Source organism: Elephas maximus, chromosome 19 (genome assembly GCF_024166365.1).
Source record: "Elephas maximus indicus isolate mEleMax1 chromosome 19, mEleMax1 primary haplotype, whole genome shotgun sequence".
NCBI lineage: Eukaryota > Metazoa > Chordata > Mammalia > Proboscidea > Elephantidae > Elephas > Elephas maximus.
This window is the reverse complement of record NC_064837.1, coordinates 43,825,170-43,852,643: the sequence shown is the minus strand read 5'-3', so window position 1 is coordinate 43,852,643 and position 27,474 is coordinate 43,825,170. Positions and strand designations below refer to the sequence as shown.

Here is a 27,474-nt window from a genome sequence, read left to right as displayed (position 1 = left end):
ATGGGCCCACACTCCTTTCGGTAGCAAAGAAATAATCGATAAGCAATGATGCCTCTAATTTCAAAGGTGTCATCACTGGTTATAACATTTAAGAATCAGAAACTTCCACAGTACATTTTGCCAACCATGTGCCTGATGCTAGAAAATTTGTCAACAGCAACAGTTCACAGTGTTAGGCTGGGAAGTGCCTTGTTTTTAATGCTTCCCAAACAGAAGCTGACTCAATCATAGGTTTTGAAGGACAATTGTAGCTCTTAAAGAATTTTAACTGCACCCCCAAGCCACATTATAGCAAGGCAACTCCTTGGCATAGAAAGGTCGGACTCTATTCTAACCTCAGGCTCTTTTTGCCACCAGGAGCCAGAAGGACTACGGTTTGGTGGGGGCTTTCTCTCAGGGTCTCTAATAAGCAACCACCTTTATGTGGTTTCATATGATTTTAAACATCCATCCCCCAAGGACTGAGTTTTCAAAGCGCTGCAAGGAAAGCAGTTTAATAATTACCAAGAGCATTGGGAGTAACAATGCTGCCTTATATTCATTCAAATGACATCCTGGGAAACCTAATGAACATTTGACAGAAACTACCCTTCCCTTCCTATGTCCCTGTGGGGTGGTATTTTAGGGCAACGCTAGCTACTGTCAGCTCTCAATGACCTGTTCAGAAAAATAAAAGGTAATAAGGAAAGCTAACAAGGAGAGTCCAAAACAGGAGATAAAAGGGCATAAAAGGGGAGGAAGAGCAAATTTACCTAACAGTTAAACTTTTATGTAAATTCAAATTAGTTTAAGTCTACTGAACACACGTCACCTGACAATGGTGGAGGTGGGGGTGGGGGGAAAGCCTGGATTAGCACGTGCTGATCTTCCATAAAGATTGAGAATTGACTGGAAAGGGATGACCCCCTTGCTCCCCTAACATTTGAGTAGGGGTACAGGCTACTTAGTTTTCTGGATCTCTGTAGGTGTTTATGAAGATGGGCATACATATGTTATACACATTTGAAACTGATCTTTATAAAGGAATAATGGTCAGGTACGTTAACGGTAGGCAATATTTTTCAGTTAAGTGCCAAAGAGTCAATATTTTAGGCTTTGTGGGCCATAGAGTTTCTATCACAGCTACTCACTCTGTCACTGCAGCATGAAAGCAGCCATAGATGATACCTAAATGAAGGTATATGGCTGTGTTTCAATAAAACTTTATTTGCAAAAACAGGCAGAGTACCAGATTTAGCCTGCAGGGCATAAATGCCAACCTCTGGCTTAAGACAACACTGGTGGACAGAGGAGGTATGAAGGCAACATATGGCTGTCCAGTGGGGTGGTCCACTGGAGAAATAATTTGCAAAACAGGATTAAATGTCACCTCCGTTCTAGGGAAAGAGCCCTGGTCATGCAACAGTTAAGCACTTGGCTGCTAACCGAAAATGTTCACAATTCGAACCCATTCAGTGGCTCTGCGGGAGAAAGACCTGGCGATGTGCTCCCATAAAGTTTACAGCCTAGGCTTATGTACAACCAAAAATCACACGAGATTTGGTTTCTTGGTTTGGAGGTTTAGAGTCATGGTTTCATAGAACATCCCAATAAATTGGCCTAATAACATGTCTAGTGCTTCTGTTCTACCTCCTAGTTCACTGTGTAGTGCCTGGGGTCTTAAAAGCTTGCAAGTGGCCATCCAAGGCACAGTTGGTCTCTATTCACTTGGAGCAAGACAGGAAGAAGGTGAGTCAGGAATAGAAAAAGGATATGGAATGTGTGGCTAATTGTCTCCAAGAAAACTACCTCCTTTCCATGAGACCAGAAAAACTGGATGGTGCCCGGCTACCATTACTGAATATTTTGATCAAAGATTCTATAGCAGAATCTAGATCAAGAGGGGGAAAATGCGGAACAGAAGTTCAAATTCTTATGGACTCCAGGTTTCTTGGAGCCACGAAGGTTGGATGAACCCCTGAAACTACTCCCGAGATAATCTTTAAACCTTAAAAAAATATCACCTGAAATCTTAAAAACAAACAATAGTTTAGCTTAACTAGTAAAAAATGTCTGCCTTGAGCATTATAGTCTTTTAAGAACTATCTGCATGGAATCAAATTGACAACAGCAACTTGAAAGATTAGATAGCAACCTTAGAGGGCAGTGAATTTATGTTAACACGGGAAGGACGATGAGAGTGGTTGCACAACATGAAGAATGTAATCAGTGTCACTAAATAGTACACGTAGAAACTGTTGAATTGGTGTATGTTTTGCTGTGTACATTCTCAACAACATCAAAAAGATTACAGCTTAGAAAACCCTAAGGGGCAGGTCCGCTCTGTCGGAATTGACTATGAGTCGGAATTGACTAGACAGCACACAACAACACATTTTAGGGATATGGAGACAGAGACATTAAACAGGATAGGCAAGAGGGGAACCCAGGATAATTCTGCTTTGTCTATCATCGGTAGTCCTGGACAAACATAAAAGTTAGCAGCTTCCAACTGATGTAAGACAGAGGAGAGAATTTAAAGGGGGAAATGCAGTAAAAAATTTATTCTGGGTTTCTATTACCCACTAGTGGCTCTTTGCTTTCTTAGAGTTGACCTTCATTTTTCTCTCCATATTTTCCTCATCTCTAGCCCAGGCTCATAAAAATGAAGCCATTCCTCACTTTATGAAGACATCCCTCATGGATGAATGGCCGCAGAAGGTAAATAACGCTCTTTACCCCATGACCCTTTTTACGAGGTCTAATGTATCTTGTCAAGAACACAACAGGGTGTGTGGTGAGGAGATAACGGCACAGCTCTGAGTGTTACATCACTGTGAGATGGGAAACAAAAAGTGACGACACTGAATTGTTTCTGAAACCCAGTCGCAGCTCACATGCCTTTTTACACAGTTGGGTTTCAGAGCCCTGTTTAGAAAGCTCATTTTAAAAGATGAGGAATAAAAGTGCAAGGGGCCCTGAAATTCTGAAACCTGCAGTACTGGTTTCAGACCAATCTGGGTTTGCTCTTTGAAGCCTGAAAAGGCAATGGGCTCTGGCCAACAGTGCTCTCACTATCACCTTGGCCAGGGAGAGGGAATAATAATAATACACCAAACCAAATCCGTTTCTGTTGAGTCGATTCCAACTCATAGTGACCCCATAGGACAAAGGAGAACTGCCCCATAGAGTTTCCAAGCAGTGCCTGGTGGATTCAAACTGCTGACCTTTGGTTAGCAGATGAAGCTCCTAACCACTATGCCACCAAGGTTTCCAACAACAATATAAGAAGCAGCAAATACTTTTATAGCACCTTCCATGTGCCAGGCACTGTTCTAAGCACTTGAAATCTATTAATTTGTTTGATTCTTATGATGTAGGTATTATCCACAGTTTACAGATGAGGAAACTGAGGCAAAGAAGTAACTTCCTCAAGGCCAGCAGCTACTAAATGGTAGAACCCTGGATTTGAAACCCAGGCATTCTGGCTCCCGATGCCATGCTATTCAAGGTTCCATGACTGCAACGGGTTTCCCTCTATCACATTTACCCGACTGGCCTACAAGGCACTCCTGCCACTTCCCCAGGCAGGCCAAGGTACGGAAACAGTCTGAACACACATACAGGTTTACGTTAACATGCAGAAAGCCTGATGTGCTCCCAAACCAAAGGCCAGGTACACTCCCCTATTGCCTAGCCACAAAGAACATAGGCTCAGGGTACTCTTCTTTTACCTTTTCTCTCTCCTGCTGCACTGAAAATCTATAGCTAATCCCACTATCCACCAGGCAAGTGCCATGTTAATGCCTCTGGTATATTAATAGATAGAATAATGATCGATGAACCCAATCCATGAGCAAGAGTCCACCCAACTTGCCTTAAATCACCTGTCAAGTTAAGCAGCGATCTAGCTTCCTATGTTTTGACCGTTATCTCAGGAGCTCTGTAAAAGAACAGGTCATGTAAAGAACTCAGGCATCCAAACCTACACTCTTCCCCCTACCACAGCATTCACCAGTGTTTATTTACCCTTTTATTATTAGCTCTATAGACACAAAATAACAGCTCTTAAAATAGGATTGCTAATTGATTTCCGGCTACAACACAGGCAGGTATTCTGTGGATTTCTACTAAAAAAACTAAGGTTCTGGTGCTTGCTGTTCTACTAACTTCCCTGGGCTCCAAGGAAGCCCAAACAAAACCAACAGGTTTGTAGTCTTGTGGTTTGCTTTCCAGCTCATGATAGGCATGTGTTTCTCTGGGCATTGCCTTGCTCTACACAGCCAGATTCTACACATACTTTTACCACTTGGTCACCATCTTGCTACCAGATTTGACCAAGTTTCTGTGTTCCAAGATGTGATGCTAACGTTTGCAGTAAGGTCCAGAGAGACTTGGGGGTTTTCTACCTCAGAGACCCTCTCAATCCCATTCCTACTTAGCAAGGCACGATAGCAGCTCTACTTTCGGGAAGGGGATGTGCAAGTAAGTTTAGTAATCACAAAAATCTCAGGAGACTTTGGTTCAAGGAATGCCATTAGCCGTTAAATGGCAGGGACCACGACTTTTGTACATTTGGTACAGACTCAGGCTTTGCAAGTGTGCAGTGATCTGTTCACATCTGGTGTAAATCAAATGTAAGCCTCACTTTCAACTTATTGCCAACCTCCTCAAGCAAGTAGGTTTCTTTTCCCTTTCCTAACGGCCTGCATTTGTGGAACTGGTCACAGCTTTGAGTGTGAAAGCAAGGTTAAGCTTGCTCCTCCCTAGTTTCCCCACACCCACCACATCAAGCTGCTATTAAGACACCTTTTCAGTGTTGTTCAGAAAGTGGGGTATTTGCCACAGTGTACTGATTGCTGCCCTCACCCCCACTGCCACGTTGGCTGGCAATGCCCAAAACAGCCTTGGTGGGGCGAACGGGGGGAAAGGCGGAGGGTGGCAAATTGGGTGGGGGGGTGGCGGGGAGCAGGGGAAGCAAGCTACCCAGGTCCTATACACACAGACACGGTGTTTGGAATGAGACAGCCAAATTAAGCAGGTCAACGATCTGGGCACATACAACTTCTGGGCCACACAGAGAGCAATGTGGGGAATCGGGAGCCGAACGTTTGTAGGCAGTAAAAGCCGTTAACCTAACTTATTCCAACAGCTCAAATAAAATCAGCTCCAAGAGGTGGCATAAAGGGAAGCGCACGTGAACTGGTAGGGAAAGAAACTCCACTGCTGCAGAGAGGGATGCTGGGGCCAAACTCAAGTTGGAGAAGTAACACATGGCTCCACTGGGCGCTCCTCCATGCTCCTCCCCCTCCCCGTGCAGGCGTCCAGCGCCCACCCGCACCTTGCTCCCAGGGCCAACCCTCGCAGCAGGGCACCCCCCATCACGCGCCACTCCCCCCTCACACCTTGCTCCCATCCCTAAATCTTCCGCTGGCCGCCACACAACACCTCTGCCCACTTTTCGGTTACACCCCCAAAGCCAGACTCCAGCTACCAGGTCCCACCCCCCCACCTCCCAGCCCCAAGTGAGTTCTGGCGGTGCACCCCACGTTCACGACTCCTCTCGCTTCCTCCAACCTTGCAGACTTTGTGTCCCCTTTCTCTACTTCGCCCCCACCCACTTCCCCCTCACACTTCCCCTCCCCCCTCATCACGCGCCCCCCTCCCCCACGGCTCCCCGCCCCTCCCCGGCAACCGCTCCAGGCCCGGCTCACCTGCGCGGCCACCCCCGTCCCGGCGCTGGTGCGGCTGCTGTAGCTGGAAGGGGACCGTGGCCCTGAGCGGCTGCAGCCCAGCCCGGGGAGAACCGGCGGGGGCTGGGGGAGAGCAGCCCCGCCGGAGCCCCCCGGCCCCTCCGCGCCCCGGCCCCCAGGCACCTCCGCCTCTGCCGCCCGCTGCGGCCCCCGCCATCACCCGCCCAACAGCCCTCCTGCCTCGGCCCCGCAGCGAGCACACACAGCCCCCCGGTCCTCGTCGCCGCTGCTTATCTGCCCTACGGGGCGGAGACCGGCCGCCTCAGCTCAGAGCTCTCATTGGCCTATGGAGCCCCAAGAACTACCTCCCGGCCAATCCGCGGCTTGCTTTTCCCTTTTCCAAGCATGATTGGTCGATGGGCCTAGCGATCCGATCCAAGACTCCACCCCCACCCCACCCCCTGCCTGCTTCCCGACGGCCGAGAGGCCACTGATTGGTCAGTCTGGAAGAGGGCTGGTTCTCCAGAGGCACCAATGAGAAGACGCAGAAAAGGGGAGCGTCACACCCAGCCCCAGGTAGTATGCAAATATTATCACGTGACACTAGGCTGAGCTGGGGGCGGGTTTGGGTGTGGGTTGGAATCAGGCACTGGTGAAATCATTATGTGGGCTGGGGGGTGTCAAACTTTCAGCAGTTGAGTGCTGGCAGCACGGAGAAAGTGATAACTTCGAAAGCATTACATTGTTTTAACCTGAAAACATTATTTTTGAATCTTCATAGGATCTCAGTGCTGCTAAAAAAAAAAAAAAAGTGCTGCTAGCAACGGCCAAACTAAGATTCTACAAATTAATGCAAAGTTTGCATATTATTTGCGTGCTATTTGCATAACATTCTTGCACTTAAAGGTTCCCGTGCTCATGTGACACATTTGTCTTTCTCCACGTTTCCCAGTCCCTACTTGGTGTTGGTCCAACCTGAAAAAAACAGCCGCTAGTCTGCAAATTAAATTGGAACTCTGAAAAGGAGAGCAGGGAACTTCCCTTCAGAGTAGTCTATTCCAAGTCTCTAGCTCAGCAGAGTGGAAGGAACAAAGTGACTGAAGAACTTGCCCAAGTTTGTTCAGTGACTCCATTAGCAAATCCTGATCTTCCCAGTTCAATGCTCTCTGACCTCTAATGCAAAATGACACCGAATAGTCCCCAAAAAGAATGCATACAGCTGTGACAATCACATGATGTTAATATAAATGAAAGCATTTGAGTAAAGAAAACTGCAGTTAAGGTGCTATTAGAAATTATTATGCTTGGTATTTATCAACCATTTTGTTCTATACATGGAAAAGCAAAGGCAATCAACCCTATATTGTCTGCGTCAAGGGACCATTCAAATAATTGGATAATTCCCTCCAGATTTATATTTAGCTATGAATCCTATTTTTGATCTTGCTACAGATTTATCTTTCTATTTCTGTTTTTGCCCAGTTTTATGTTAAAATGAAGGTATTCCCTGAAGATATACTAACTAATCAGAGAAAAGGAGATAACCTGGGATCATGCCGGGAGGCAAGGAGAGGTCATTCTGGGATTAAATATTGAAAGCAGATAATACACAAAGTGGAAATTCAAGAGTTGGCTGAATATTACAATCAACACAGAATGAATTGAGGAAATGGAATCTTCTGAAGAATGGTGTTCTTTGCAAAGAGTGCTCTATTGCTTGTTTGAAGGATTTAATTCAAGATCTGACATTTGAAATCTCTTTTAACTGACTAAAAAAGTGCTGGACTCCTTTTCCATGAAAGGGACAACATTACTAAAGGCAGATACCTCACTGCAGTTGAGTCGATTCTGACTCATAGTGACCCTACAGGACAGAGTAGAACTGCCCCATAGGGTTTCCAAGGCTGTAAATCTGTACAGGAGCAGACTGCCACATCTTCCTCCCTCAGAGCAGCTGGTGGATTCCAACTGCGAACCTTTCAGTTAGCAGCCAAACACTTTAACCTTGCATTTGTATTGTTTCTCAATTCCAAATAGTTCAGAGTCTTCATATGCTTTTTTTTTTTTTTTTTTTTTTAATCCTTATGACAATCTGGAAGAAGAAAAGCATGGATTTTCACCACAGTGTAGGTAGAGAAACTGAGGCCCAAAGAAGGGAATCCTTTTGATTCCTAGCTCAGATCTCTGTCCATTTTTGGACCACCCTGCCACAAACCTTCCTTAATAAAATCAGTAATGGTAGCAGCACTGACATTTACTGAGTTCCTTTCTCCATGCCAGGTACATGTTAAGCACTGTACCTGCATTATTTCATTTAATGCTCATGATCAGACTGTGAGGTGGATATTATCTCCTCTTCATTGAGGCCTCAGAGAGAAGTGCCCAAGTTTACCCAGGCAGGCTGTCTCCAGAGCCCAAGCTTCTAATCTCTACGCTTGTAACTCTTTCTTATGAACACAAAAGTATTACCATTTATAGTTCACATAAAGAATCTCCAAAGATGCAAATCTGGCTGAGATGTTAAAATGATTTAACAACTGACTAGTGCTTTATAACTTTCACATACATCATCTCATTTAATTCTCACAATATGAATGTAAGGCAGAAAATGCAGATACTATTGCCCCCACTTTACAGAAGGTTAAGACACAGAGGCTAGATAACTTGCCCAAGATCATCCAGTTATTAAATGGAAACCCAGGACTTACATCCTAGGTATTTTGACTTCAGATTCAAGCACTTTCCCAACCAACACTCAATTTACAGTCCACTGGTCTTGGCTGAGGAGAAAACGTGGGCCAGTTGGTCTCCTGAAGTCTGTTCTTGCCTCACAACATACACCATTTTAGGACCCATCTATAAATTCTCTGAGCCCAAAAGGTCTGCAGTTCAAATCCACCAGTTGTGTGTTGGAAACCCTATGGAGCAGTTCTACTCTGTCCTATAGGGTCGCTATCTTAGGCATCTAGTGCTGCTATAACATAAATACTAAAAGTGGATGGCTTTGACAAAGAGAAATTTATTTCCTCACAGTCTAGTAGGCTAAAACTCCAAATTCAGGGCATCAGCTCCAGGGGAAGGCTTTCTCTCTCTTTTGGCTCTGGAGAAAGGTCCTTCTCATCAATCTTCCCCTAGACTAGGAGCTTCTCTTAACAGAAACACCTGGTTCAAAGGATGTGTTCTACTCCCAGTGCTGCTTTCTTTGTGGTATGAGATTCCCATGTCTCTCTGCTCACTTCTCTCTGTTTTATATCTTAAAAGAGATTGGCTTAAGACACTATTTAATCTTGTAAATCTCATCAATATAACTGCTGCTAATCCATCTCATTAACATAGTGATAGGATTTACAACACATAGGGAAATCACATCAGATGACAAAATGGTAGACAATCATACAATACTGAGAATCATGACCTAGCCAAGTTGACAGATATTTTGAGGGGACACAGTTCAACCCATGACAGTTGCTTTGAGTCAGAATCGACTCAACGGCAACAGTTTTTTTTTTTCTATAAATTCTCAGGCAGTCTTAGGAGATGATGAATGGCTTTTGTTGGTTGAGCCACATAGTATGTGTTAGAGGTAAAAGCCTTGAGATGAGGGATCTTTAAATACTTTGGGCAAGTGGCTTCAACTCTGTGCCCGAGTCACCCCTGCTCTATCTACCTCTCAGAGTTGTTCTAAAGATAAGACGAAATGTTGTAAGATGCATTCTTCCCTTGAAGAGAGGGGTAATATGGGTTGTCCCAAGGACATGTGGTTTAAACCTTCTGTTCCAAGGTACCAGGAATGGAGGGCCTGGACAGGGAAGGAAGAGCCAGTGGAGGTGGCACAGCTAAAGAATTGGATCTTCTGAGTCCAGAGAGACATGGTCTTTCCTGATAAATAAGTTGCTGGCAAGAGACATTAAAGTTGGTCCTAGCTGAAGGAGTGAGAAGGCAGGCATGCAGGGGAGAACCCAGTCCTCTCCTTACCAGGTATCATCCCCAACCAGCTGTCTCTTATCCCCTTCTCTATCACTGATAGCTTCTTTGGCATAGGCATGATGGGAGGATAAGAACCTCATCTGAAGATCAACCCCTGTCTGTTTCTTCCAGTGAAAGAAGCCATGGCTTTGGGGGAGGTTGTGTGCTGCTAAGAGGAGATGCCTTGTGTTGCAAAGCACCTGCTTGTGTTGCAAGAAAACCTTTGTCACTGTCCCCATTGTCATCCTTATAAACATCATTGTCATTAATTAATTTACTGATCACAAATTTATTGAAATGATCACTATATGTCAGACACTGAGCTAGATACTAGGAAATGACAATAATGTTCAGAGACATGGTCCTTGCCCTGGAGTTCACAGCCTAGCAGGCCTTGGAGCCCATACACAGAAGTGGCACTGGGTTAGAAGCTACTCTAATCGAGAGACATAGCCTGGTTCCTACTTTCAGGGACGTCAGATGTGAGGCAAGGACTAGAAAACATCCAAAGTGGAATGTTATATACACAACATATATCAATAAATTGTTTTCATCTATAGCAAAATTATTTGCATTATGGAAACCCAACAGCAAATCCTCAATCCCCAGATTCCAGCCTGCTCTTTGGGACGTTCCCAGCTGTCACAAACAGATGAGGACTCAAGAAATGGGAGTTACTTTTCCTATAGGTGGAGTCAAAGGTATGGCCACTCCTCAAACACTCCCTATAATGCTTGGGGTCTTAAAAGCTACAGGAGTCTGAGGGTCTACCAAGGACAAAAGGCTGTAGGGAATTTTGGCAGATCAGGGGCTCAGCAGGGAGGTCTTATCCTGCTGGCTACTGAGTCAAGAAAAGGCTAGGACAGAAGAATCCTGATCAAAAGTGGAGAAATGCAGAAGAGAATTTCATATTCTCACGGAATCCAGATTTTTTGAAGCCATTGAGGCTGGATAAGCCCCAGAAACTATTGTCCTGAAATAATCTTTAAGCCTCAAACCTTAAACCAAAAATATACCCTGAAGTCTTCTTAAAAACAAATAATAATTTAGCTTAACTAGTAAAGAATTTTTTTTTTTTTTTAGTAAGAATGCCTGTCTTGAGTATTGTGCTCTTTTACGAACTATTTTTATGGGATCAAATTGACAATAGCAACTCAAAAGACTAGATGGAAACTTAGTAGGCAGTGAGTTTATGTTAATGGGGGAGGAACAACTCAGAAAAGGAAGATGAGAGTGGCTGCACAACTTGAAGAATGTAATCAATGTCACTGAATTATACATAGAGAAATTCTTGAATTGGTGTATGTTCTGCTGTGTATATTCTCAGCAACAAAGATAAAAAAAAATTATAAAAAAGAATGCTGAGGTTGTCACAGCCAAGAGAAGCTTCCCAGGGCACCTTGACACTGCCCGTTGCCTCTATTTATACCACAATAACCACCAAGAACGAGAGTTCCAAATCACCATTTTTGACCTCTGTAATATACCCACAGTGGTTAAGAGTTCAGCTGCTAACTAATAGGTCGACAGTTCGAATCCACCAGCCACTCCTTGGAAACCCTAAGGGAAAGTTCTACTCTGTCCTATAGGGTTGCTATGAGTCGGAATCGATTCGATGGCAATAGTTTGTTTTTTTTTTTTTTAATATCATACCCCAGAGTGCTTCTTGGAAGCGAGGATGGCGAGACTTCAGCTCATGTGTTTTGGACATGTTATCAAGAGGGACCAGTCCTTGGAAAAGGACATCATACTTGGTAAGGTACAGGGTCAGTGAAAAATCCTCGACAAGATGGAGTGACACAGAGGCTGCAACAGTGGGTTCAGACATAGCAGTGATTGTCAGGATGGTGCAGGATCAGGCAGTGTTTCATTCTGCTATAGGGTTCCTCATAGCGACCCTTTTGGAACCTAACAACAATATCATACCCAGCAGCAATTGCTCAGCAGAGAAGAGACAAGTCTTGATATTTCTTGAAAAAAAAAAAAAAAATTTTTTTTTTTTTTGGGGGGGGACTAGCTCTGAAGTTCCTGGTAAATGTCTAAGTGCTTGCGTCTTTGGCCTCCCAGGTCCAAAATAATAAAAGAGAAAATAAGGTGACGCAGACACACAGTTTCCCTCTCCGACCTACCTCCTTTACTCAGCCTCTGTCTGAAACGTCAGGCCTGGCTCCTCAGGGAACAAGATCCTCAGGAAATGGGGTCAGAACTGAAGGAGCAGAGCAGCTTGAGAGGGATTGGGAAGGAGCATTGAGGGAACGAATGAGGTTATGGGAACAGAGTAGGGAGGGGGTCCTATCCCTCAGCACCTTTTCTTGCTCTGGATGCCTCTCTCCCTATACCCCTTCCCTCTATTCCCAGGGTAACCAAATGACCTGGATTTTGACCTTTGGTTCTTTGTCTGACACATGTTGTCCCTCGCTGTGGCCCACCACTTTGTCTTCTTAGTTCTCTCGCTTGTTCGCTTTCTTTCATTCAACCCCGATAACATTCACTGCTTAACGCTTCTTTCGCTCTCAGTGGGATTCAAATTTTCTTGCTACTCTGCAGCCTGTTTAAAATTAAGACTCCTCATCCTTAAAAGATATGGTGGAAATTTTAAATGTGGGATCAGAAACTCATCAAAATTCTGGAATATTGGACCTACTGGCACTCCATGAAAAAATATAAAGTAAATTTATTTTGAGAATTGGAAGAGACCTTAATGACTATATATGACTTAGCCCCCTCATTTTACAGATGGAGAAAATGGATGCCCAGACAAGGGAAGGTCTTGTCAGAGACCACCCGGCAGGGCAGGGGTTCAGGCCTCCTGGATCTGGTCCAGTGTTGCCTCAAAACATAAATAGTTTCTAAGAGAATTTAGGTAGAATGCTATTCAACAATAAAAAGGAACAAACTACTGACACATACTACAACATGGATGAACCTTAAAAACATTACACTAAGTGAAAAAAGCCAGACACAAAGGACTATATATTGCATGATTCCATTTACACGAAAGGTCCTGAAAAGGCAAATTTATAAAGACATAAAGTAGATTAGTGGTTGCCTAAAAAAGAGAAAAAGACCTTAAAAACATTACACTAAGTGAAAAAAGCCAGACACAAAGGACTATATATTACATGATTCCATTTACACGAAAGGTCCTGAAAAGGCAAATTTATAAAGACATAAAGTAGATTAGTGGTTGCCTAGGACTGGGAATAAGACTGAGGATTACCTGAAAACAGGCACAAGGGAATTTCTTGGAGTGACGGATTGTGGTGATGGTTGCACAATTCTATAAATTTACTAAAAATCATAGAATTACACATCCATAATGGGTGGATTTTTGTGGTATGCAAATTATAACTTAATCAAGCTATTAAAAAAAAAAGATTTAGATAAATTTATGGATGAGAGACCCATGATGTGTAGGAGACTCTGCTAATCTTTTAAGGGAATGTTCCAGGAAGCAAATATACTTATGCCCATGATATCCCTAAAGGATCACTGTGAGAGAAACAAGATTTGGTGGTTTTGATTATGGAATACCCAAGATGGCATTTCTCATTTTACAAAATGTCTTATCACACGAAATTATAAGTTTTTTTTGGGGGGGGGCGGTGGCAGGGGTAGTTTAGTGGCTGATTTCTTGCTTGCATGCAGGAGACCCTGGTTTGATTCCCAGCCAATGCACCTCAAGCGCAGCCACTCCCTGTCTGTCAGCAGAGGCTTCTGTGTTGCTATGATGCTGAACAGGTTTCAGCGGAGCTCCTAGACTAAGGCAGACTAGGAAGAAATGTCTGATGATCTACTTCTGCAAAATCAGCCAATGAAAACCCTGTGGATCACAGAGGTCTGATCCCATTGTGCATGGGGTCGCCATGAGTCAGAGGCAGACTTGACGGCAGCTAACAAGGGGAACAGGTGTGTCTTGGTCATCTCTCTACTTTCTATAACACCTAGCACTGTGCCTGGCATGCAGATGGTGCTTCACAGACAATGAATTCAAATGCACTCTATGTCTACTACCTAGATCCTGTATCATATATCCTGTGATTGTGGGTACCTTGGGGAACCAGCTTGTTTCCAGAGCAACGCCTTGGTGGGAAGAGTTTGCATTCCCCACACCCGACCTTCCCAGGCCTCCCCGAGATGAACGTCCCTGAAGAGGAGACATTGGTTAAGTACATTCCCAATAGGCTGTGTATAAACCACAAGCCTCTTTGTTTTATCCTCACTTTAGACTTTTCTCTTCTCCACTGTTGTTCCCACTTAACCTTTTTCAAGTCTGCCTCAAAAATACAGTTGCCTCTGGGCAAAATAAGCTATAATACCCTTAACATTCTCCATCTGATTCCACACCCAATTCCTCTCCCTTGCCCTCACACCATGCACCAAATGAAGCATCAAGTATCATGAAAATCCAATTCAAAGGTATTAAAAATATGCAAGAGGGGACAAGTGATTTGAAAGTTAGCCTGTAGTCTGATTTCCTTTAGTCTCTGGGCATATGGTCCAGGGCTTATCTTCAGAGCCAAAATATTGTCAATAATCAAAATACTGATAATTTTATAAGAGATAACTATAAAATAGTATCAAGGATTCTTATTCAATGTTATTATTTGTGCCTTGGTAAATGAGCTTCTTCCCCTCCCTGCAACTCTGCCTTCTTTTCCATCATCTCCTCCAACTTCTAGTTAGATGTCATTTCCTCCAAACTTGTCTCAACCGACCTTGTCAGACACTAACAATTTTATCAGGACTTCGGTGTTCCATTTGTAGCCCATTATTTTGTACTAAAGCTTATAGCTAGCTTTACAATTTCTCCTCCATCATATGTTTGTCCTTTCTTCCCAACTCTGTAAGCAAAGGGACCCATTGATTCTGGTATTTCTTGTCAGCATTTAGTTCAAGCTGCTGCATTCAGCGATATTGAGTTGATGATTATTTCACTATTTGGCTGTTTCTCCAAATAAAATTTCCGACCACTCCTGAGAGTCGAGGCTAAAAGCCCAGCAGACTGAAAGTAGGGAAGGGCCTAGGTTTTGTGAGACCCAATGCTTAAATCAGTTTGGGGTTAAAGATTTTAAACACAGGGGGTGGAACAATATGGTGAAGTCAGCAATCACTCCCATTTATCCGCCGGCAACTAACCCATTGAACGACAAATAAAAACAAACAGATTGATCTCAGAACTGGATGGCGCTGAGGTGTTGGAGAGTCAAGGAGGGCTCTTCTTAAACCAGAAGCGCTGGTTGGTTAAATAATTCTGCAGAGGGTGCAGCCTTGAGCTCCCTTCCTGGAGGCTACTGTGCTCATGTTCCATTTGTGCCAATGGAAAGAGACTGGACAAGAAGCTCTGTGCAGTCAAACGCTAGAAAAGGGCTGTTGTTAGCCAGCTATCAGCATTGTACTTAAGGGTGAACGCTTTAAAAAACAAGGGTATTCACAGTGCCCACTGGTGCAATAGTGAAATCCTGGGCAAAAAAAAAAAAATAACACCTATTCTGTCTTTTTAAAAAATTTTTGATGTTTTGTTCATCATGGATTTTTGCGTTGATTTTGTTTTTTTTAATATTGTATTAAAATACCGTCTATCTTGAAAAAAACTATAAACACAGAACTAGGTACAGGGCCTTAGAAGGGGTCTGTTCCAGTGAGGGGCTCTGGCTCTCCAGTTTCATTAGCTTCATTGTAAGTCTGCTTGTGAATGAAAAAATGAAGCCTGGTTACATCCCACCCAACTCTTCAGCCCTGACTAAGTCGGGTGTCTATTCCTGTTTTTTCCTGTATCTAGCACATCTATTCCACAAGATGGCTCCAGCTCAACAAAATGGCCTTGACAGCCAAGCCTCTCAAATGAAACAGTCCCTGAGGGCTGGATTGACACTCCTCTCACTTAGTAACTTGGTGGCACTTAGAATAGTGCTCCTTTCAAAGCAGGTGATTTTTCCTGCTGTGCATGGTGGCAGGTAAGGACCTTGTACCCATTTCTGTAAGCCCCTGATGGCTCAGTGCCTTAAGGATTTGTGTTGTACAGTGGAAGGGCCTGGAATGTTCCAGCACATTCCACCAGTGACCTCTATGACCCCTGCTTCCATACAACTTGGGCTAAAGCCTGGTAGTCTACAAAACAGCTTGTATTCTACTAGGGTAGGAAGCAGCTTGGCCTTGCTTCTTCCATGCCACTCTGATAATATCACAAAGTTGGCACCTTCCCTGGAAGTCCCACCCAGAACCTCCATCCAATTCTCTGGCCTCCTGGGTGTTTGCCCAGAAGGTCGAGTCAGGTTTTAGATACCAACCCTGTCAATTTCTTGGCTCCATACATCCAATTCTGAATTCTTCTCAAAACGGAGCCCTGAGATTCCTGAACCAGTGGTGGGTCTACATTCCTCCGAATGCCCAAGAAGCTCCACTACTGTGGAGACAGTGACATCAGGGTCCCAAGAAAGGAAATAATATGACCAGGATGGTACAGGCCACGTGCCTCTGTTACACAGCATAAAAGAATGCTTCCACTTACTGGGTGCTTACTACAGGCTAAGCAACTTGAACATACATCTATCTCATTTAATCTTCATATCTACCTTATACAATAGCTATAAAGAAAAAAACAAACCCGTTACCATTGAGTAGATTCCAACTCATAGCAACCCTATAGGACAGAGTAGAACTGCCCCATAGAGTTTCCAAGAAGCACCTGGTGGACTCAAACTGCTGACCTTTTGGTTAGCAGCGGCAGCACTTAACCACTATACTACGAAGGTTTCCAACAATAGCTGTAATAGCTATAATTATCCCTATTTCACAGGTGAAGAAGCTGAAGCTCAGAAAGGTTAGAAAACATATAGCCAAAGTGACAGGTCCACCCGCTTCAAAAGCCTGTGTTCATAACCACTACTAGGGGTTCAGTGGACTAGGTCAGAGGGACCCAGATTTAGTGGCCCACTCCTGACCCAGAGGTTGAAAGTCAGAGTTAGAAATACAGGCCAGGGAGCCATGCCCCATGCCCCACCTCCCTGTCACTTCCCCCAGCCCTAAACTCTCTAGAACTCAGATTGTGTTTATGCTGCTGGAAAGAAGTGCTCAGAATTTATGGAGATGAGTCTGCCAGGTTCTAGCTGCTTCTAGAGTGGGAGTTGAACATTTCCCGGAACTTCTCAGCAAAGGCATTACTATCATGTCTCTGTCTCCACTGGACTAGCCTAGGCCCTTTCTCTAAGCTTCCTACCTGGGGGGAGGAGGGAGAGACGGGGAAGCTGGGGGATTTCCATGAAAGAGAAACCAGAGAAAAATCAAAGGAGATAGAGGGGTGGTGCTGCCCCTTAAGAAAGCCTGCCAGAGCTTAGGAGCCAGGACTCTTAAGAATCGTCTGTGGTGTGCCAGGTAAAGTGGAAACTCAATGTGGGGTCAAAAGAGAAGCTACAAGAGGAGGCCCTAGGAGAGAGTAGATAGAAAAGAGTGGGAGAGGGGTCCTATCCACCCAGGACATAAAGTGTGTTTTCATTCTGAGACCACCAAAATCAAAAGAGAAGGGGACTTATCCCTTGACTGTCTCTCTACCTCTGGCAGTCTGCCAGTCAAACCAGGGGAACTCTTGCTGAACTGCGCTTGCCATTGCCAGAAAACCCTGGCAGCCTTGCCTGCCCATCCTGCCAGAGCCCCGCTGGAAAGAGTGACTGACTGCTGTGTTGGGACGATAAATGATGGGCACCCCTGCCTGCTGCCCATTCTCTTTTCTCCCTGCTTAGTTTGAAGCCTTCTGCCTGGCAGGGAGCCCCAGAGTGAGGTGGGGGAGCAGGGTCCTCCAGACAGTACTTAATACTCAGTGATTTATAGGTTGCTGGAGGGGAAGAGATGGGAAGCCAACTATGGAAAGCTCCTGGGGCTAGTTTCCATGAAGCATCACCACACCAGTGACAAGAGTCAAGGCATCTATTTTCTTGATGCCTTGTGCCTTCAGGCCCAGCTTTGGGACAAGATGCAGCCCTTACTACCCTCCTAGGGGCTGGAGACTCTGGTACCATCTATTGTGAGACCAGTGGAGCTGGCTGAGGCTAACGGACACATGTCCAAATCCTCAACCTTTTCTTTAAGCTCCGCTCTGCAAGGAGAGGGGAAAAATAAGTGGGGTTGAGCAGCTCAATAGCTGTTTTGAGAGGATTTATTTTTTTTTAATGTGCAAGAATTCTTTTGAACCCTCCATGGCTCCAAGAAAAACTATTTGAAATGTCCTTGCTTATGGGGCCAGGGGGTTAAGTGCCAGGGATGGAAGGCTAAATGCCAGGGATGCTGGTTGTAGAGATTCTTGGAACCTGGGCTAATGACCTCCCTGCTGTGGGCTCAAGAATACCAAGCCCAGGCACTGGTTGCCCTTAGAGATGCAGCCATTTTTACTTCTAATTGAAGGGCACCACGTTCTGGGATTTTCCTTTCTCTGGTGGGGAACAGATTGGAATATGACCAGGAAATGAACAAGGCCTGTGCCCAAGAGTCTGAACGGTACTGAAAAAGGTAACAATGTGAGGTAGGGTAAGATCAATGCTTTATACAATTGTGAATTTGATCCCTACTGGTGGAAATAAGATGCACTTTTTTGAGAGTGCATGGTAATTGCCCTTCCTAAGGATGATCTCAAAAGGTCAAGGAATGGGCTTTGAATAGCCCTAATGTCCCTGAAACAGTTCATTGTGTAGCTATTGTTTGTACATGTAAAGGAACCCTTCTTGACCCTATTCATACTCTTCTTCTTCTTTGGCTTCTGGGGTTTCCCAAGTAAATGACTGCATACTACCTACCCCAGACCCAAGTCTACCTCCTTTAAGCATCAACAAAATAGCACAACACACATTTCTTGAGCCCCACTGTATACTTGGCAACGTGCTAGATGCTGGGGATACAGAAATAAATAACACATGGTTCCTTCTCTGGGGAGTCCACGGTCTAGTTCTGAAAATTTTTCCTTAGAGCTAACATTCTGGATTTGTTAAACATAACTGCATCTATCTCTACCCCCTTTATAACTCCTATGCAGGGGTCAAATCCTTAGCCTCCATCTTTCCATAATTTTTTAATCTTGCCTCATGGTCAACTCCACTTCTCCCTCAACTGATTTAGATGATGTTCTCTGGACACTGACAAGTCTTTCTTGGAGGTAGTGTGACCAGAATTAGGCACTGTATTTCATACGGGGAAGCTCTATGAATCTCTACAAGAATAACGCTGTTTTCTAACTTCTTCCATTTATCTATTCACTATTCATTCATTCATTCATACATTTAATAGTAATTGAGTGCCGACATGTACTCTGCTAGGTGCTGAAGATGCAATGATAAAAAAAGACATTGCCCTCATGGAACCTATAGTCTGTGGTATGTATTTGGGAGACATAAGGTAAAGAATCCAAAGAGTCACACAAACAAGCATATAATTACAAACCGATACAAGTGCTCCAAAGAAAAGTATAGGGCACTCTAAAAGTGTAGAAGTGGGGCCCTGATCTAATCTAGGAGGCTCAGCTAAGGCATCCCTGAAGAATTGACATTTCAGCTGAGAGTTGAAGGATCAGTGGAAGGTAAAGAAGAGTAGGAGGAAAGAACATCCTGGGTAAAGAGCATGTGCAAAGGTCCCGAGGTGAACAGAACCAGTGCACTGCTGAGGAACTGCAGGAAGGCCAATGAGGCTACAGCAGAGAATGAGGCAGAGGGTTATGTGGTATGGGGCTGGCAAGTTAGCCAGAGGACAGACCATGCGGGACATTGTGGGCCAGGTAAGGATTTCAGCCTTTATCCCACAGCAGTGCATGGAATAAAATTCTTCACAGAAGAGCTGACATGGCTCTTCTTCCTAGGTCACTAATGCTGCTTATACTTGTCTTGAAGAAGTGCAGCAACAATGGTCTGAATTGCCAGGAACTTTCCCAGTGACCTGACATGGTGAGCCTATGTCTAGCTGGTACTGGGGAAACCTAAAACTGATGGACCAGTCCCAGCCTCCTGACAGCCCTCAAGTGAGGGATGGCCCCTGCCAGTGTGGATAGTGGGGCAGGGGTGGAGGGGGGGTGGAGTACTTTGCCTGAGGTATCAGCTCCATAGTGACATTTGGCATGGCCCCAAGACTGTGGCTCTTGTTCCTAGATAACCCTATCTTGTATAATCCCCATTTAAATGGTCTGCTCACCCTGCTGCCCTTCCCACAGCAGCTGTGCTCCCCACCCAATCTGGAGAAGGTCCTATGGATAAGAGCTTTGACTCTGCCCACAACCTTGGGTCTTGACCTGCTGAGTTCAGGCCTCAGTACTATCTGGAACTGTATATAAACACACCTTTGATTGTTTTCCAGAAGTATTCATGGAAGCCATGGGAGAAGAGGGTCAGATTTTGGCCTTTCTGAAGCCCTCTCTTTCCTTCCAGTCATTATCTTTGGAGAATGTGGTTTGGTGTAGTGACATCTGCTGGCAAGGCTAGGCAGGTAAGTGACCAGATGGCAGCTTATCCTCCTGTAATTTCCAGCCTAGCAAGAAAGTCATCCTTAACCCCTGTAATTCAGTTGAGGTCAGTAACTGTTTAGAGCATGGTGCTAAGAAGTCCAAGGTTGTGGGTTTGGACCATGTATGTCCTTTGTTGTTGTCAGGCGCCTTCGAGTCAGTTCCAACTCATAGCGACTCTATGTACAACAGAATGAAACGTTGTCCAGTCCTGCACCACCCTCACAATCATTGCAGCCATTGTCAGTCCCCATCACATTGAAAGTCTTCCTCTTTTTCACTGACCCTCTACTTTACCAAGCATGATGTCCTTTTCCAGGGACTGATCCCTCCTGATAACATGTCCAAAGTACGTGAGATGTACTAGCTTGCTTTAAATAGAAAACATTTTTTCCTGGTGTAGAGTACATCCCTCACCTTGGCCAGGTGATTAACATTGGGTACAGTTAGTCACAAGAGAGATTGGTAAGTACATGTAAGTGACTCAGAGGCACCCATTCCTAGCCCCGTTCCTGGGGAAGCATCTCACAAGAAAGAAAAACTGGAAAAAAAAAAAAAAAACCCAAACCCATTGCCATCAAGCCAATTCCAACTCACAGCAATCCTATAGGACAGAGAACTGCCCCGCAGAGTTTCCGAGGAGTGGCTGGTGGATTCGAACTGCTGACCTTTTGGTCCACTGCACCACCAGGCCTCCACACACACAAAAGTGACCCACATTTCAGATAGCAGCATGCAGGGGGTCATTTTTCATCAAAAAGGTTGGTTTATTTGGGAAACTTTTTTTCTGGAATTCACTTTCTCCGTGGTCACCAGGAAAAGAGCGTCTACATACAGAATCACCCTCACGGTTCCTAAAGTTGGCCAGAGTGACTACAGCTTTTGAAGTGTCCTCTCCACGTTTGCTGAGGTAGGGCACGGGCTGCGTCGTCACTGCTGTCATCCACGGCATTGATGCATTCCGTTCACAATTTCACTCTCATTCTCAGTAGTACCTGACGGAACCGCCCACTAGATTCACCTGGGAGGCAGGCGCACGAGAGTAAGAGAATACTAGAAATGAGGCGAATTTTCTATCCTTCTACCTGCTTAAAAACACTGACTCTGTAACTGGGTGTGGCTCGGACAAAGCATCTATCTATTTAGCTTTCTATCTTTCATTTAAATTTAAAAGAAAATCAAGACTCCCAGTACAGAAATTAGTAATGGATCGAATTTCACACAAGAAACAGAACTAGTGACATGAACCCACAGAAGACAAAGTGCATCGTCAGGAGAAATAAAATCAAAAGCACATTTGAAGCGCAGTTTTCATTTTTACTAAAATTGCAAGATTTTAAAAAGTGGTAACACTTCTGGGGAGAATGTCGTAAAACTGGCACCCTCACATGCCGCCGGTGACACTGCATATTTGTATAAAATTTGGGGGACAGAAATAAAGTGGTAAGTGATAACAGGAGAAAGAAAATTCAATCGGAGAGAATTATGGATGGATGCCCTCACTGCAGCCTTGACGTGAAAAACCCTCAATAACCTCACAACAGGGGAGTGTGAGCCGTGTGTCACAATGCTGCAGTGTAATGTCACACAGAGATTACAATCACAATCATGAAGACTATAAACACAGAAAATGTTGACAACATGTAAACATACAAAATTACATGTAAACAATGAGTGCACCTATACAAAAATGTACACATACAACACCATGTATGCATGAGACGAACTGGAAGGCAATATACAAAAAAATAAAAATAGCTTTGTGGCAGTAGGATGGCTCTTATTTTCTCAAAAATTTATTTAGTGTTATTACGCTGGGTTAACATTTTTTGGAAAGGTGGAGGGGGTGTGGGTAGGTAAAATCCACCCTCCTCCTGTCGTCGTGTGCTGCCGAGTCTCTATTTTCGACTCATGGTGATCCCATGTGACAGAGCAGAACTGCCCCAGTTGTCCAGGAGGAGAAAGACTACATCTGTTTATTCCCAGTGTCTCCTCAGCTCTCAGCCCAATTCCTACCACACATCAGATGCTCAGTAAATATCTGTTGAATGAATAAATGAAAACACCTGCAGGCTAAAAAGTTTCAACTCCTGGTCACTGGATACATTCCACTTTGGGGAATAAAGAGAAATCTGGTTTTGCTGGAATCAAAAAGTGAAGGCTCATCCATAGTGACAATTCCCTGGTCTTCCTGGTAAGTGAATTTGGGCCTAGAGAACCCAGGGCGAGACAGTCTGTTAAAGCAAACCCAATTACCACAGAGAAACATATGTTGCCCTGAGGCCTCTGCTGCCATAACAACATCGTGTAACTATAACTACAGCCCTGGAGGGCTCTTGCTCCATCAAATATGGAAAAAGACATCTTCATTATAAGATGGCTTTGTGCTCAGACTGACTTCCCCAGGGAGCTTGGATCAGGGAAAGGAGTAGATAAGTGGGGGGAGGGGGAGATGAGGGCAGAGGTGGGAGAACTGCTATTGAATCAGGATCAGAGTGATTTTCTGAGCAATTTTCAAAATGCAGTTATTTGACTGTTTAGCTTTGGTGGTTATTTATAACCCCAGCTGCAGAGGCGGGGAGGTGTGCCTGAGCCTGCTGGGATTTGTCCAATAACTTCCCCCAGGGTGGGGCTGGGGGTGGGGGGTAAGAGTGATGTGAGAACCAAATAAACAAGCGCCCATCTCCACCAAGAGTTAAGAAAGGGGGGTTCATCCGTGGCTGTGCTGACTCTATTTTTAAGGCAGCTATAAATGAAAAGATTTTCCTGTGAATTATGGTCATATCAGCAACTTCTGAGACTCCCACAAAGGGATAGAGACTAAGCCAACACTTTTACTTAGAGGTTACGGGTGAGATTGGGGTTGTCTTAAAAAGGTCAGGACATGCTTCCCCCACCTCACATGCCAGTTGTCTGCACACACAAAGACTGTAGCCCCTAACCCCTCCTGGGCTCATTGCTGGTCAAAAGCGGTTTAGAGATAAGATGGCTGGTTCTGTACAAGTCTTTCTGAACTGAGCCAACACCTGGCAGTTGGGTCAAGAACATTTCATTCAGTGCCGCCCCATTCACTGAGCACGTTTAGGTCCCAGGGAGCAAGGGAGAAGCTGGAGATGATGGTGGCCACCCAGGCAGGACTCCCAGCCTCCAGGAGCTCTTAGGCCTTTGGGACAATCAACTATACTCTGTATTTGAAATATGTTGCCTCATTTTTTAGGAGTCCTTGGGTAGCAAAAACAATTAAGTGTTGGGCTACTAACTGAAAGATTGGTGGTTCGAACCTACCCAGAGGTGCCTTGGAAGATCTGCTTCCAAAAAGTCACAGCCATGAAAACCCTATGGAGTAGTTCTACTCTGGAACACATGAGGTCACCATGAGTTGGAATCAACGTGACAGCAACTGGTTTTTACCTGTCTTTTTACCGATAAGGGGAGTGTTTTAAGGGAATTTAGAGCTCCTGGGTGGTGCAAGTGGTTAAGTGCTTGGCTGCTAACTGAAAGGCTGGCAGTTCGAGTCCACCCAGAGGCGTCTCAAAAGAAAAGCCTGGAAAATTCAGCCATTGAAAACCCTATGGATTACAGTTCTACCCTGATACATGGAGTTGCCATAAGTTGGAATCAACTCTGTGGCAATTATTTTTTTTGTGGCTGGAGGCGTTTAGAGAGCTTACGAATGTAACTGAGAAAGACATAGATATGGTAAGAAAAAACACAAGGACAGACATAAATGACAGCCCAACTCACCTCAGGATGGCTCTCCTGCCATTCTGATTAGTCTCCCTCACAGCTGCCAGAAGAGATCTCTAAAATGCAAGTCTGATCATGTGACTCCTCTGTTTAAAATCCTTCACAGGTCCTCACCTCTAGAAGAGTCCAGGTTCCTTAGCAAGGCGTTCAAGATTCTTCATGAACTGGTTCCCAAAACCATTCCCACCTCTTCTTTTGGCAACTGCCCCAACTCCACCATGTGGAGTTGGTCACCCCTGCATACCATGCTGCTCCATATGTCTGCACTTTTGCACATGCTGTTCCCTTTACCTCAAAAGCCCCTATTCTCCATGTCCAATGGCAAACTTATTTGTCCTATGAAATTCCACTCTTTTCACAACTTCCACGAATCCTTTCCTAAGCCTTCCAGATGAAACGCCCACTTCCTCCTCTGTACCACTTCTGAATCTTGCTCAGCCTTCTATTTTCGTATGTAGTACTCTACAGTGTTTTGGAACTCTGAGCTTACTGGCAGGTCTTCCCTACTGGACTCCAAGATCCTTCAGGGGAAAAACAGTGTTTTGTCCATCTTGTTATGACTCAATGCTTGGTTTATAATGCCTGAATAATTACTCTGTGTCTGCTGAACTGAACTTAGGTTGAACAGACAAAAACAAACCATTGAGACTGTCCTGGATTGAATTGTGTCCCCCCAAAGTATTTGTCAACTTAGCTGGGCCATGATTCTCAGTATTGTGTGACTGTCCACCATTGTATGTGATTTTCCTGTATGTTGTAAATCCTATCATCATGGTGTAATAAGATGGATTAGTGGCAATTATACTGATGAGATCTACAAGATTAGGTAGTGTCTTAAGCCAATGTCTTTTGGGATATAAAAAAGAGAAGTAAACAGAGAGACATGGGGACCTCATACCACCAAGAAAGCAGTGCCAGAAGCAGAGCGAGTCCTTTGGACCTGAGGTTCCTGAGCTGAGATGCTCCCAGACCAAGGGAAGACTGATGACAAGGACCTTCCTCCAGAGCCGACAGAGAGAGAAAGCCTTCCCCTGGAACTGACACCCTGAATTCAGACTTCTAGCCTACTGGACTGAGAGAGAATATGCTTCTCTTTGTTAAAGCCATCCACTTGTGGTATTTCTGTTATAGCAGCACTAGATAACTAACACAGATAAAACAGATACCACGTAAATACATATTCACAAACATTAAGATGTATAACCATGATTAGGGTGAAAGAAATTATAAATAGCAGTAACAACAGCCATTTGTTGAGCAGTTATTCTATGTTAGGAAATGTACTAAGTGCTTTACAACAGTCATCTCTTCTATTCCTTACAACAACCCTGTGGGGTGGCCATTAGTATCCCCACTTCCCAGGTGAGAAAACTGAGGCATAGATCAATTAAAAAACTTACCCATGAGCAATACAGATAGAAAGCAGCAGAGATGAGATTCAAATCCAGATCTGACATCAAAGTCCTGAACTGGACAGTAAAAGGGCTGATAAATAAAATAAACAGGAGTTATGTTTCTAATTATCTGGCCAGGAAGGGGAGTGAGGAACAGAACATCTACCAATTGTACAAAGAAAAGTGTAACTATAGCAGCAAGGACAAAATCACATATCACTATATTCTCCTACCTTAAAAAAATAGCAGCAAGGACAAAATCACATATCACTATATTCTCCTACCTTAGGAAGAATAAATCAGGAAAAACTTTGAGAAGAAAGTAAATTTTAAAGAGAGTTGGGAGATACATCCAGGGAGGAAGAAAAGACTTTGTGAAGCTATAAAGGCAGGAAGAACGGTGGAGAGTGCCTCCATGAAGTCTTGTGGATGAGGATGGGCAAGGGGGCAACTGGTCAAAGGCTTTGAAACCAACCTCGATTTCTGCTTTGAACACTAACTGCACCACGATGAAAAATGACACACGAAGGAAAAGTTATATTTGGTTGAAAAAGAAAAAAGTTTCTAACATCCTCCCCACCCCCATTTTTACCATACCTAGCTGGTCTACTCTCATCTTAAATCTTAAGTACATATTCTTTCCCTCAGAAATGTATTTCTAGCCTACCGGTATTAGTTTTTTCATCTTTCTGCCAGAGTGTACAGTTTTCTCGGACCAGAACTATGTCTAAATGAAACTGTAAACTCTTCAGCATCAGCTGCAGTTTTAAGAGAATCTAGTGCAGGCGCTTAACTAATGTTTAACATTTGGAATGCTGATATTTGTATTATGAATGGTTAAGTTAGATAAGGTCTTATTGTAAAATACAAATTTCCAGGGAGGGAATACTTCACCATTTTTGAGTGTTAAGATGTGTAACATCTTAGAGACTATAAAATTATAACAATACTCTGAATAGCAAGCATTTACTATGGGCACAGAATGGTCTAAGTACTAGAATCGAGATAGGTTCTTAACCCAAGAAGTCCTTACCACTAGTAGGAGAGCCAGACATCCAAAAGTGACCTCAGGAACACACCAAAACCATTGCCATCGAGTCAATTCTGACTCACAGCGACCCTGTAAGACAGGGAAGAACTGCCCCATAGGGTTTCCAAGGCTTTTTTTTTTTTTAATCTTTATGAAAGCAGACTGCCACATCTTTCTTCTCCCGAAGAGTGGCGGGTGGGTTGAACTGCCCACTTTTCAGTTAGCAGCTGAACGCTTAACCACTGCCCCACCAGGGCTCCTCAGGAATACACCACTAAGTGCAAAATAACAGAGTAGTAGTGTGAAATAGAATGCTTAAGTGCTGAGGGGATACAAAGAAGAAATGTGAGCTACTTTCAAATAAGTTCTTATGTGCAGTTCAACCTAAGCAGGTCATTCAGAAATATTTATGCTAAATACTAAAATTCTAAATACTAGAAGCTGCCAGTGTCAACACCAGCCCACAACATCCCCAAGGAGAATGCTGGCCTAAGTGTCTGGAAATCTCACTCTTTAGAGCCCTCTGTTAGCACATCAATCCGAAGTTTACCTTCCGTTGCTTTGTTCTTTAGCTCTGCTCCTGGGGGAAATCTCCATCTTTCCCGGCCTCAGGTTGAAACTTGGGTCCAGGGTTCTAACTTAATGACTGAGCTAGCCCAGATTCCACCCAGTCGCTCTTGGCCAAGCCTTGGTCCTCTCAAAGGTTTTCCTCCAGAGAGATTCAATCTTCAACGCCTGCTCTCCACTTTCCAGCCTTTTCATATGCTCTTCCTCTAGCCTTTTACCCTTGACTAACTCCTTCCTAGCCCTCTCCAAAGTAGGCCCTATTATTATTATTTAAGATACTCATGCCGTTCTGAGATCCAGCTTCCCCAAAATATTCTTTCCACTCCCACCCTACCCCAACTCCTGGCTCAGGCAGCTGAATTTCTAGAGGTCGCAGTTCAATGCTTCTCCGACTCTTGTACGGCACCCTCACATCCACGTCGTATTTTCACTCGTGGTCACCCAGCGCTCTCCAAGCCAAAAATAGGGGAGGAAGGAGGTGGGCGCTCACCACAGAGCTAAATTGGGAATTCTGTGGAGCCACGGCTTCTGGAGAACGGTTTTGTCTCCTCCCGCGACATGAACGACAAACTTACTTGCAGTTCGCCAAGGGGAAGGACAATGTCTCCTTTACTAGACAGGAAA

At 44.3% G+C, this 27,474-nt stretch overlaps 1 protein-coding gene across 2 annotated transcripts in view; it reads right to left on the bottom strand.

Moving 5' to 3' along the window:
* The window catches only part of FAM117A (family with sequence similarity 117 member A), a 48,236-nt gene extending 42,164 nt beyond the window's left edge, over positions 1 to 6,072 (bottom strand). The window contains exon 1 of one of the 2 annotated variants that reach the window (XM_049858988.1): positions 5,694 to 6,072. In XM_049858988.1, coding sequence (XP_049714945.1) covers positions 5,694 to 5,889 — 196 coding nt within the window. In that variant the 5' untranslated portion in view covers positions 5,890 to 6,072. The remainder of the gene's footprint in view (positions 1 to 5,693) is intronic. The other variant, XM_049858987.1, reaches the window with a different exon arrangement.
* Positions 6,073 to 27,474: the final 21,402 nt, after the last annotated feature.